The sequence below is a fragment of the Littorina saxatilis genome, linkage group LG15 (genome assembly GCF_037325665.1).
Source record: "Littorina saxatilis isolate snail1 linkage group LG15, US_GU_Lsax_2.0, whole genome shotgun sequence".
In the NCBI taxonomy this organism is placed as follows: Eukaryota; Metazoa; Mollusca; class Gastropoda; order Littorinimorpha; family Littorinidae; genus Littorina; species Littorina saxatilis.
In genome coordinates this window covers 17058170-17071303 of record NC_090259.1, presented here as the reverse complement: position 1 = coordinate 17071303, position 13134 = coordinate 17058170, and the positions used below count along the sequence as shown (strand labels likewise).

The window sequence follows — 13134 nt, the reverse complement described above, 5'->3', positions numbered from 1 at the left end:
CACGCAATCTACGCTTGGGCCTGATGCGGGTGACTTCACGCTTTCGCTTGAGCCAAACGCAAAACTCTCTCGCAAGGAAAAGACAGGCGGAGAAACAGAGAATGTACTAAGTGCCGGTGACTTGACTCTTTCATTTGACACAGACTCAAAGCTCTCTCGCAAGGAAAAGACAGGCAGAGAAACAGAGAATGTACTAAGTGCCGGTGACTTGACTCTTTCATTTGACACAGACTCAAAGCTGTCTGACAAGGTCAAGGCAGATGCTGAAACTGTGGCAGATCCGAGTACTGAAAACTTCACTCTTTCCCTCGATACTGACACTGGGTCTTCTAAGAAGAAAGACATACCTCCCTATGCCACTGCCATAATCAAGAAGCATAATGTTAGCAGTATTGAAAGAAGCATGGAACTAGAAGATGAGACCGAACACAAGGAAAGGAAAGATTCAAGCTCTGCTACAAAGACGTCAGCGGTGGATAGTGACCTTACGCTCGTCACGCCTTTATCCGAGTTAAACAAAGGAAAGAAACCGGCTCCTATTTTCAGATCCACACCTGTCTCAGGGTCCACTAATGTGTCTTCTGACGTCACGACGCTGACGTCAAGCATGGAGGAGGAGATTACAGTGACGTCAGTGTCCACGATAAGCGAGTCTACTACTTCCGTCAGAAGAGAAACAGTGATGTTGATGACAGACACAGCAAACGAGCAATATGACTCAGAAATCTACGAACCCATCTTCTTTGACGATGACACAGACCCGAAGTCCTCGACAAAGAAGCGAACAGAAGCACCGCCCGTGCGACCTGAGAAGCTGAGGAAGCGGCAGAGGAACTTGACGGAGATTATCCAACCAGACTTTAAAGACGACGACGCCGACAGCATGTACGACGTTCCGCCCAGCCGTCGACAATTCGCCTTCCCAAAGGAAACGTCTCTGCCTGTGTTCTCCGTTGTGGAGAATCCGAAGCGCAACTCCAGGGGTTCGCCGAGAGTTACAAGCGCTTTCGAGCCCGAACCTGAGGACAGCATCGTGCCCTATGCAACCTACCACAGGCCTCAGTCCTTGCTGCAAGAGCCCGACCCGGACTACATGGACGATGAGAACCCTTACATGAACGATGATGAGGACGATCTGAACAACCTGACTGGAATCAAAAGTACATCGACAGAAAAGCGGGTTTCGTTTGATGACTCAGCTGAGCCTATCCATGTTAGTCTTAGTGAACTAAACTTAAAGGAACTAAGTAAAACTGACGATGAATCAATTGCAGAGAGCATCTCCAGTTCAGAGAAAACACCATCCAGTAAAAGCCCAGAGAAGACTGAAGTCCAAGATGATGCTGGTGAAAAGAGCGATATAACCATGGAAAAATCAGATAAGCCGAAACATAAGCTTGTACACCTAGACTCAGTGTCATCAGATTCGTCGTCAGACACGGAATCCGCATCGACCTCACAGACAGAAGATGGTAAATCCGCGAAGCTGGAAGCTACAAAAACCACAGAGAAAGTGGAACAGAGTAGCCCTGTCTCTGCTGTTTCTGGCGAGAAGAAAACCACAGAGAAACTGGAACAGAGTAGCCCTGTCTCTGTTGTTTCTGGCGAGAAGAAAACCACAGAGAAAGTGGAACAGAGTAGCCCTGTCTCTGCTGTTTCTAGCGAGAAGAAAACCACAGAGAAAGTGGAACAGAGTAGCCCTGTCTCTGCTGTTTCTAGCGAGAAGAAAACCACAGAGAAAGTGGAACAGAGTAGCCCTGTCTCTGCTGTTTCTGGCGAGAAGAAAACCACAGAGAAACTGGAACAGAGTAGCCCTGTCTCTGCTGTTTCTAGCGAGAAGAAAACCACAGAGAAACTGGAACAGAGTAGCCCTGTCTCTGCTGCTTCTGACGAGAAGAAAACCACAGAGAAACTGGAACAGAGTAGCCCTGTCTCTGCTGCTTCTGACGAGAAGAAAACCACAGAGAAAGTGGAACAGAGTAGCCCTGTCTCTGCTGTTTCTAGCGAGAAGAAAACCACAGAGAAACTGGAACAGAGTAGCCCTGTCTCTGCTGTTTCTAGCGAGAAGAAAACCACAGAGAAACTGGAACAGAGTAGCCCTGTCTCTGCTGCTTCTGACGAGAAGAAAACCACCACAGAGGCAGACGATCAGTTCCTGGCGAGTGCCGAGTATGCCACCTCGGTGGAGGAGATCAACAAGCTGTACGCAGCCCTGGAGAAAGAGGAAGAAGAGATGGAGAGACGTTCTTCAAGCAGTGAACAGTCTGCCAATCCCAACAAGTTGCTGGCCACGAAGGAACCAGTCGGTCGACTTCTCAGTTTTGAGGAACAGAGGGCTTGTCTGATACCACTGAAGTCCAAGACTGAAGACGAGCCCGAGCGAGAACCTCAGTCAGAAGAAACTCACGCGGAGCCATCAAAGACTGTCGGCAAGAAGAAAACAAAGAAGGAGATCAAGGCTGGGACGAAGCAAGAGAACACATCCACAAGTTTTAACGAAACCCGTAAAAGTATAACGGAAACGAGCGTCGTTAAAGTCCAGACTACAAAGTCCTTCAATGTTTTTCGGAAAACTTCCTCGCAAGATTCCAGTCAGTCGGAAAAGGAAGAGGAAACAGAGGAGAAGGCACCAGACACTAAAGTTTACCATCCAGGATTTTTCAGCAGATTTAAAAAGTCACCCTCAAATGACCCGAGCAAAGCAGCCCACAAAGCAGAGAAAAAAGACACGTATCCAAAGCAGTCGGATCACGACGACAAAGTCAAGAAGAAAGAGAGTTCTACGCTCCATGAAACTGAAGACAAAACGAAGAGTCCAGTGACTCTAGAAACTGTTCTGTCTGTAACTGCCACAGAGAAGAAAGAGGCAGCTTCTCCGCCCAAAGCAAGTGACGTCCTGCCTCCAATCACCAGCTACTCCAAGCTGGTGGACAAAGTCGTCCACAAGGGTGAGGAGAAGCAGGTGAAGATCAAGCCAGAAGAGGACAGCAGAGGACAGGAAGAAGCTGACGCTCAGAGGAAGACGTCTTTCGAAGATGACGGTAGGTAAACAGTATTGTTGTCTTTGTGTTGTGTTGTGAATGTGGTCAGTGTTCCACGAATCTAAAATTCAAGTTATTGGTTTAAACGAAACTGTATTCAAAAATCCCAAAAACAAATTGACTGCCAACGTTCCAAAATTCAGAATCAAATAACAAGAAAGGTATGTTGTTGGAAAGTTTAATTATTGACAAAACTAACATTTTACGTTCACAGATACATGTATATCGATTTAAAAAAAACTGTATTCAGTTTTAGTATCGTGACATACACTATATGTGACCCTCCACCACGAAATGAGTCGCATGTCACCTCGTGCGGTTCTGCTCTAGGCTTAAAATGAGTCCGGGGAGTGTCTGGTAACAGTTGTAATCTGGTTGTTTTCAAAGTCCGGGGAGTGTCTGGTAACAGTTGTAATCTGGTTGTTTTCAAAGTCAGAAGAAAAGACTGTTGTTGCTCTCGGTGAATATGTCTTAGTCTCTCTTGACTGGCGTACGTGTTACAACCTCAGTGGTCGTTTGATGGACACTCAGTCATTTTGAACTTTAATGCATCAGTGACCAATGACCCACTCCAGCTGGCGTAATTTTAAAAGTCTGAAATTAAGGACCATTATTTGTTTTCTTTGCCTAGTTACACTTTTGTTCTAAACAGGATGTATTCAGTGCATTATTTTTGTCGAACATTCATTGATCAGTCCAAATTTCTCACGCAGATTTCTCAAAGTTTCAACTGGATTTCATGGAGACATCTCTGGCGAAGGAAGTGCTGGGCGATGCTATGTACGCCAAAGTCAGAAAAGAATCCACAACGTCATCCATCCTCTCAGAACCAGACCCAGGCAGCGCAGAACCTGCTCCGAAGAGAAAAGACTCGTCGCAGAAAGACGTCGAAAATCTACAAGTGGATGAACAGATTTCGAAAGTCAGTTCCTTTCTGGTTTCAAACGAAGCAAGTCCACCGGTGCAGGAGGATAAGAAAGTCGGGTCAGCTGAGCATGTAAAGTCTCCAACTGACGAACCGGCAAGTACAGACCCTGGACAGATTTCACAAGATGTTCTACAGGAGAAAAAGGCTCCTAAAACTTCTACAGCCTCTCGAGCTAAACCACCGCCGCCTCCTAGGAAAGATTTGGCGCTCGAAAACACTCCCTCAACAGAAACGTCCGAGAAAACGATAGAGAGTGAAAGCGACAAGACTGCAAGTGTGGTTCCCGAAGAGAAGGATGATCTGAACAGCATCACAGAACCATCAGTGGCAGTTTTCGCCCCAAAAGCTGCAGCAAGAACATCTTCCCTCGTGCCTCCCGCAGACTCGGATTCTTCTAAACCATCTGCCGAGAAGCCTAAACCATCTGCAAAACCCTCATTGAAACCGCGACCGCGTCCCAAGCCAAGAGATTCCGTAATTCTCGCTGCTGAACAGGTTACTCCAACAGAGGTCACTGTAGTGAAGAAGACACCGAGTCAATCCGACCCTGAGTCAGCCACGCCACCTCCCAAAGATTCAAATTTAGCCGTCACCAGTGCTTCGGGAAAGCCCGATTCCACGCAAGACAGCATTCCAGGAGAAATTTCTGACAAGAACAAGATTTTAGAACAGCCTGCTACTTCCTCGGCTCAACGCATGGCGCATAAGGTAGGAATCCGGGTGCCTGCACCTCTCAAGAAAGACAATCGTCCAGAAAAAGACAGAAGCTTGCTCCTCCCGTCGAAGACTGCTTCTCTGCCTGCTGGCTCTTCCTTACAAGATGACACTGACTCTAAGGGAGACAAGAAGAAGAAGAAGAGGCCTCTGAGTGGAGACGCTGCTGCAGCAATGGCTGAGAGTGACGATGAGGATGATGATGATTATGACAGCGAGGATGAGGAGACTGATGACGATGACGATGATGACGACGATGAACGGAAGGCTGTGGGCGTTGACGGCGAGAGCCCGCCTTTACCGGAGAGACAGTACAAGAAAAAGTAAGTGGTTTTGTTCTGATTCCGTGTTGTTGTTGTTGTTGTTGTTGTTGTTGTTGTGGTGTTTTGTTTTGTTTTGTTGTTGTTGTTTTTGATCTGATGTTGTGCGTTTATGGCGATGAACAGCTGGATTCTCACCTATGTTTGTCAGCACATTTTATTTATTAAGGAGATTTCTATAGCGCATAACTAAAAGCACTATGCGCTAACATCAGTTAGCAATGTCCATAGCATACGTACGTACTCCCTCTACCTGTCCTAAGATAGGCCAATTGGACCTAAGAGGGCGTAAACATCAATTAGTCAGTGAGTCGGTTAGCAATTTGACTACCATGTTGTCCTTCTTTGTATCCTTTCCTTCGCTAGCATTAGCTGTTTGTCATAGAGTTCAGTACGAAGTCATGATCCTGGTAATGTTGTCGTGCATGGTTTCTTGGTTTTAGTGTGCGTGCGTGTGGATTAAATTCTTTTGTTTGTCGACCTTTGTGGGAGCGTGTGTGCGCCCGTGCATTTATCCCTCATTTCTGAGCGTTTCTGTTATGCCAAACTCTGCAGAAACTTCGAGAAACTTCAATTCTGTATTGAAAGTTAAAAGTGTAACTGCAAATGCAGGCACGCACACACGCAAGCACGCACGCATACACACACACTCACACTACCGCACGCACGCACGCACACATACGCACACACACGCACACACACATATACACACATACACACAGACACACACACACACACACACACACACAGATACACACACACACACACACACACACACATACACACACACACACACACGGCGTGCGCGCGCACACAGTCCACAACCTCTTTTCTCATCTCTCTCTTTCTCCTCTATCCTTTCCCTCCAGGAAGACCAAATACAACGAGTACAGCAACGTTATCCGTGTGGACAGTGGAAGGCTGAAAGACGCTCGCATCCGGAGCCTCTCCAGACCGTCCCTTGCAGATAGTACTCAGGACAAGCCAGACAAGAACAGCAGACTCCGCAACGCAGTCAGCATGGAAGGAGGTCTGGACGCCCATCACAAAAAGCAGAAGGTAAATAGAGAATACTACTTGGCTTGCTGTGTCGTACCAGATTTACACGAATTGGTTTTTATTAGATACACGTATTGAAATGCGAGCGAAAGCGATGCGCCCAAATTGAAGACGCGTCTTGTGGATCCTCGATCTCTTCTTTGGTATCATGAGCGGTGGAAATGTAGGTCCCTGCCAGTCTAGTTCAACACGACCTTATTTATGATTTACCCACTAGTGAAGTGAACGATATTGATACCTCACGGGTGGTCTCTCTCACGTATGTAGGATAAATGGCATTATGTATGACAATGTTATTATGCTGCAAAGTGCAGAATGATGCTATTGTTGTTACATTATTGTTGTATTACTATGATAGAGTGTAATACAAGAATAAACCAACATTTTGTTTTGTCAGAATTTGTCTGGTTATCCCCCCGGAAAAGATGTTAACCTTTGAAAGGAGATAGTGTATTGTTATTTAAATGTCTTATGCAGAGCATGAAAATATTCTGTGGTTCGCGCTGTACACGCTTTCATTATTATCATCATTACTAAGGTCAAGAAGAACAAGAAGATCAAGGAAGCCACCGGGGAAGACGGAGACAAAAAGGCCAAGAAGCATTTCGGGTTCAACCCGTTCAAGGGCCTGTTCGGGCACAAGAAGCAGAAGAAGAAGGATGGAGAGGAGGCGGAGAAGGGGAAAGGTGAAGGGGATGATGAGGACAACATATACGAGCTTGTGGACGACTTCCCTGAGCCTAAACACAAGTGAGTACACTTCTTAGTCTTCTTAATTCTGCGTTCAATTTTCATGACCGCTATATCCGCAGCTGACAGAGAATCAACTGTGATAGTTCATACACGGGAGATAACTGCGCTCCTAAAAATGACAGAGAATCAACGAAAAGAACAAAGCAACAACAACAAGAAATTCCTCCGAGGTAGGAAAAACACCCCCGTCAAAGGGAAATAACCTTCTCAGTTGGTGGCAGTGACTGAGTGAGAATGGTTATTTCCCTTTGACCATTAAGATGTCCCTCTATAAGTCCTTGTATAATTTTAATCCACCAATAACTCCCTAACCGTGTGTTTGACTGGTCCCAATTTTTGTAAGGACCGTCTCAGGAATGTATAGAACCTGTTCACCAAGTTTGGTGACGATCGGTCCGTTCATTCTTGAGATCTATATGCGAACACAAACAAACAAACAAACACATCGACCGAATCCTATACACACCCCTATACCGGAGGTGTAACAAAATCAAACAAACAAGAAACCCACAAGTTAGTCTTCTGCAGTTCGCCAGCGGGTCCCTAGAGCTTGGTGACCAGGCTGGTGTCAGTAGTGCTGGCGTACTTTCTCCAGATGTTGGCAGGTCTGTAAAATGCAGGAATTGGCTTGGGCGTCGGTAATCGGTCTTTTGCCATGTTAAATTCGGAAAAGACCGACACACATGGGTCTCAATCCGTCAACTGACCGATAGACATGCAGCAGAGTCAATCAGCTCGTCTTATATTTGTCTGCTGTCTTGTTCTTTCTTTTATTCTTCCTCTTTCTTACTTAATTGAAATAAATATGGTTATTGTGTCCTCAGACCTCAGACCTTTTATTCCTCTTCATGTAAGACCATTGAAAAATAAACAAGAAAATAAAGAAATGAATTGATTTTTTCTCTCATTTGTACATTGTAATCAACTTTCAGAAGTTTCTCCTCACTGCCATAATGCAAAATTGCGGCAGTCCCGTGGTGAAAGGAAAGGTTTGTTTCTTGACTGATTGGTTTGCAAAATGACTGATTGATTCATGGTTGAGTCAGTCAATGGACCTCTAGTGGACAAACCCCATGCCAACCTCTGAATGTGATCTGAGCCACACTGCCATTGAGCTGTGTCACTGAGTCAATGGGTACACCGAAACCTCTGTTGCAAGAACCTCCATTTTAAGACTATCTCTGATTAAGACCTGATTTTTATAAACTTTCTCTTCATAGTGTCAGTAAATTTAACTCTGTTTTAAGACTCATTCCCTGTTAGGACCTGAACTCTTCCGATTTCTTGAGGTCTTAAAAAAGAGGTACAACTGTATCATAATCAAAATATGGTGCAAACACTATTTTAATAATTGATGCATTGCGCTCAAGTCCCTTTGATTCCAAGCCCAAGTGAGTGTTTACAGTTGTGTGAGCGACACGTCTTTGTGCTGCTGTCTCTGGCCGGCTCAATTTTTTCATCTCTTTTTGACATTTTTCTTTATTTATGTTCTATATTTTTTTTATTTTTTTTTTAGATAAAGGATGAAAGTCGCTTGTTCATTTCAATGCTTGTTATTCTCTCAGGTGCCAGGAGAATGGTTCCGTATAACTCTCACTTGCTCCATTACACATGTCGTATGCATTTAGAGCTCTTACTTCCCTTTGTTCATCAGAATATTCACACACTACTTCAGATCTGCACGACTGTTTGTTTGTTTTTCTTCAGGAAAGGCACTACTGACACCAAAACCACCCCGCCAAAACCCGCGAAGAAGCCAAAGGCAAAAGACAACGCCCCCCCTCCTTCTCATCCACCAATCAAAGCCGTCGACTCAAGCCACGTCTCGCTTGACATTCGACCAATCGGACGCCTCCTTCAGTTGAACCCGGATGGAACTCAGTTGTTGGAACTGATCAGACCGGCCAATGGGAACCTTGGTGTGCAGCTCACGCAGGGCAACGAGGAGACATTGCAAGGTGGGGAAGTTATACATTGACTAGACTGACCTACGGACTTGTATGTTCATACTCCTGTGATGATTTGCTTGTTTGTACTCCTGTGTGATTTGGTTTGCGGTAATCTTGAACTTTGAAATTCATAGCTCAGAATCCAGTGACATTCTTTACTTATTTTTGATACAAGTCCATGTAAGCAAGCCAAAGAACATTTGTCGTGAAATTAATTGACGGATTGAGCTCCAAACTTAAGCATAATTAATTAATTTGGCTGTTCAATCCACGGAAATGCACCGAAAATGGCGTACGTTGTCAACCATGGGACATCATTTACACGAAAGAGTTGTCTCCCTTGTCCGCTCATACGGATAATTCCTTCTTTGACCCATGTAAACGAAATGCATTCGTACAGTTCATCGGAGTTCATTCCGTAACTTCAAAGGGATCTAAAATGACTTGTTATGATTACAAGTGCAGGTTCTACAAATTTGGAGACTTAAATGCCTCTGAATTATGAGCTATGAATTTAACACGCTAAAGTTCAAGATTACCTGGTTTGCTTGATTGGCTTGTTCGAACCCCTGTGTGATTTGGTTTGCTTGTTTGTACTCCGTATGTGCCGATTGGCTTGTTTTTACCCCAGTGTGACGATTTGTTTGTACGTCTTTGTGATATGGTTTGCTTGTCTGAATCCATGTGTGATGATTTGCTTGCTTGTACTCCCGTGTTGTGTAATTCTCTTTGTTTGTACTCATGTGGGATGAATTGCTTGTACTCCTGTGTGATCATTGGCATGTGTGTATCTCCTGTGTAAGAATGTGCTTATTCACATGATGCTCATGCAAGTGTGTCGATTTGCTTGTTTGTACAACATGATTAGCTTGTTTGTACCCATGTGTGATGATTCGCATGTTTGTACCCCTGTCTGATGATTCGCATGTTTGTACCCCTGTCTGATGATTCGCATGTTTGTACTCCTGTCTGATGATTCCCATGTTTGTACCCCTGTCTGATGATTCGCATGTTTGTACCCCTGTCTGATGATTCAGATTCGCATGTTTGTACCCCTGTGTGATGATTCGCATGTTTGTACCCCTGTGTGATGATTCGCATGTTTGTACCCCTGTCTGATGATTCGCATGTTTGTACCCCTGTCTGATGATTCGCATGTTTGTACCCCTGTCTGATGATTCGCATGTTTGTACCCCTGTCTGATGATTTGCGTATCATTTTCAGGGAAGTTCGTGTCGGGCTTTGTGGACAAGAGTACGGAGAAACTGCTGTCAGGCATCCTCAACATTGGGGACCAGATCCTCAAAATCAACGACCGGTCCATAGACAACTGTCCGCTCATTGAGGTGCATGACATCATCGACGCTCAACAGAGGCTCAAATTCCTGGTCTTCCCTGCTCAGTGAAATCCCCCTCTGCCTAACGAAACTGGATCATGTTCATGATGTTCCTGTTAATAAGTTATGACATTATTGATACTAGCATAGACTCAAATTCCTGGTCTACCCTGCTCAGTGAAATCCCGCCCTCTACTCAACGAAACTGACTCTTGTTCATGAAGTTGCATCTTGTACGTCAGTTGTGACAACATTGATACTGAGCAGAGACTCTAATTCCTGGTCTTTCCTGCTCGGTTAAATCCCCGCCCTCTTCTCGACGAAACAGGATCTTGTTCATGAGGTTGCATATTGTTAGTTGTGACATTATTAATACTCGAACTCAGCAGAGACTCAGATTCCTAGTCAATGGGATCCCCGTCTGCGCAGCATCATTGCGTCTTGTTCTTAGTCGAATTACAGCAGCATTGACACTCAGTAGAGGCTAAGTGAACTCTGTGTCTTCCCAGCTCAGTGACACCCCCCCCCCCCCCCCCCATCTCCTCGACGAAACTAGACTTTGTTCATGAAATCGTATCTTGTCAAAGTTTTGGGTTGTGACATCTTCAACGCTCAAAAGACTCATATTCCTCATCTACCCTGACCAGTGATATCAGGCTCAGGTCAACCAAGTCGCATCTTCTACGAAAAATTGCCTCTAGTCTTGTTCTTGAGATGTGACATCACCACAAACATCATCATTGTGTGTTCATGAAGGTACATCATGTTCACGAAGATGCACTTTGTTTAAAAAGGTGCGTCTTGTTAATGAAGGTGCGCCGCATCATGAAGTCACATTTTGTTCATGAAGGTGTACCATGTTCATACAGATACATCATGTTCATGAAGGTGTACCATGTTCATACAGGTACATCATGTTCATGAAGGTGTACCATGTTCATACAGGTACATCATGTTCATGAAGGTGCGTCTTGTTCATGAAGGTAAATCATGTTCATGAAGGTAGATTATGTTCAAGAAGTCACATTTTGTTTATGAGGGTACATCATGTTCTTACAGGTGCGTCTTGTTCATGGCGTTGGATGTTGACCTTGTTCATTTGCACAGGAAATGTCAGAGATAATGATCATTAATAGCTAGGATGTATTGACTTATTCTTCTAATCCCTGACATACACCTCCCGCCCCAGATTCTGTTAAACAACGCTGGACAGTGAGAAGCTTTTTTTAAATTTAATTTGTTTACATTCGTTGTTAAACAGGTACATATATGCAAATGTTCCCACTACGTCTCGTTCTTGGAGTTCATTATGCTAAACTAAAGCAAATGAGAGTGAACTCCACCACAAAAAAAAACCACTTCAGGGTCAATTGACTGGGTTACGTACGTCAGTTAGTCGCCAGAGTCAACGAAATAGCAACAACATACTTGAAAGTCCACTGTTCTGCGAAACAACAACAAATACACGCACACTTAAGAATCGACTGTACGTTGATAACATATACGCGAGACAATTTCACTACCATAAAATACGTGAGAGTCTACTACACGACACAGTACTTTTGTGCTGACTGTTCGTTGCAGACATATTTGAGTGTCCACTGTGCTACAATCTGTGTTTGTCACAGAGACTGATCGGAACCGACAACAGTGCAGTGACCGTACAAGTTACACGCCTCAAGGCACTATAGCAATATAGAGAAAAACTCAAACTATGGCTTCTACTGTGCTCTGGTCGATGGGGTGTTTCAAGTGGCCAACGTGAGACACCGTCCTAAGTGAAAGTCACCCGGCGAAGTGTGACGGCGTGCCGATCAAGTGTGACGGCCAAAGCGATTGACGCGGGATGCATTGACAGCTAGAGCTGCCCAGTGAAGTGTGGTGATTAATTAACTTCCTCGAAGTGTAGTCATATAAGTCGGTAAGACATATCTGTGACAACAGCTGCAACCGATTTGTGCCTTTTGACTTGAACACGGTTAAAACCGGCCGTGTGAACTTTACACCTGCGTTTGTGTTGTCGATGTCATGTGAATTGAATCGCCTTCTGTAACAGCTGAAAAGGACGAATCAGTGGCACACCCATGTATTATTTTTCACAAGAAATGTCTAAAATATCTGTAAATGTTACCCTTGTGAATATGATATTATGCATACACAATAATGGACCCTATCGTAAGGATACTGTGTTGTGTCAGTGATTCACATAGCTTAATATACTGTATATGTACATATTTCGGTGATGGTTTGGTAACTTGACTTCCGTCTTTGTTGAAACGTTGATACACTGAGTTTACTCAAGTTTGTTTTTAATTTCGTCAGCCTTGCAAGGAGGTGAGGTGGGGGGGGGGGGGGAATGTCATTACTTTTTGTTATTTTATTGTGAAAATGTTTCCGTGAGTGCGGGGACACGTTGTTGTAAATGTGATATATTGAGAAAGAAAAAGTGGCTTCAAAGTTGCTAGACGCAGTAGACGGGGTTATTTCACTAAGACGCGTTTGGCTTCTTCAGTCAACCGCCCTCCTCATAAATGTTAAACAATTTAACTGTAACAACTACTTTTCATTCCCTTAACATTCTAGTATCTGCATCCAGTCGCTACGATGCTTTGTGAAATAATTTTGTAGCCGGGTGCATATGACTAAAATTCGCATTTTGATATTCAGCGTTGATTGTTTTAAGTTTAAATTATGAAAATAATGAAAGTTCTGTTAAATGATACGGCAGGCCTTCTCATATGAAAATGATGTTTTACATATTCAACGTTGTCTATTCTTTAATTGGTACAAGGAAGATAAATATCGAAATTGTTTTTGTAGCCTTTTAGTTTTGTAATGGAGGAATATATGCTTTTCCCCCTGCAAGGGACATGCATGCTGTACAGACTGAATGTCAGTAAATTTGTGAATAATATTCTGGTTGTGGCTATTAATTCAAATTCATGTATAGCACGTACACTTTGTTTTTTGGTACTGTCAATACTCAAGTACGTGGTACATATCAGTCATATTAAATATCTTATCATTCCTCAA

At 44.0% G+C, this 13134-nt stretch overlaps 2 protein-coding genes across 2 annotated transcripts in view; both read left to right on the top strand.

Moving 5' to 3' along the window:
• LOC138948295 (pneumococcal serine-rich repeat protein-like) overlaps positions 1–197 on the top strand; it is a 19065-nt gene extending 18868 nt beyond the window's left edge. The window contains exon 7 of the mRNA XM_070319807.1: positions 144–197. Within this exon, the coding sequence (XP_070175908.1) occupies positions 144–197 (54 nt within the window). The remainder of the gene's footprint in view (positions 1–143) is intronic.
• Positions 198–13134, top strand: LOC138948686 (uncharacterized). The gene is made up of 6 exons (XM_070320276.1): positions 198–3041; positions 3755–5006; positions 5873–6062; positions 6601–6812; positions 8523–8773; positions 9989–13134. Exons 1-6 carry the CDS (start codon positions 404–406, stop codon positions 10168–10170), a joined length of 4725 nt encoding a protein of 1574 aa, XP_070176377.1. The 5' UTR covers positions 198–403; the 3' UTR covers positions 10171–13134.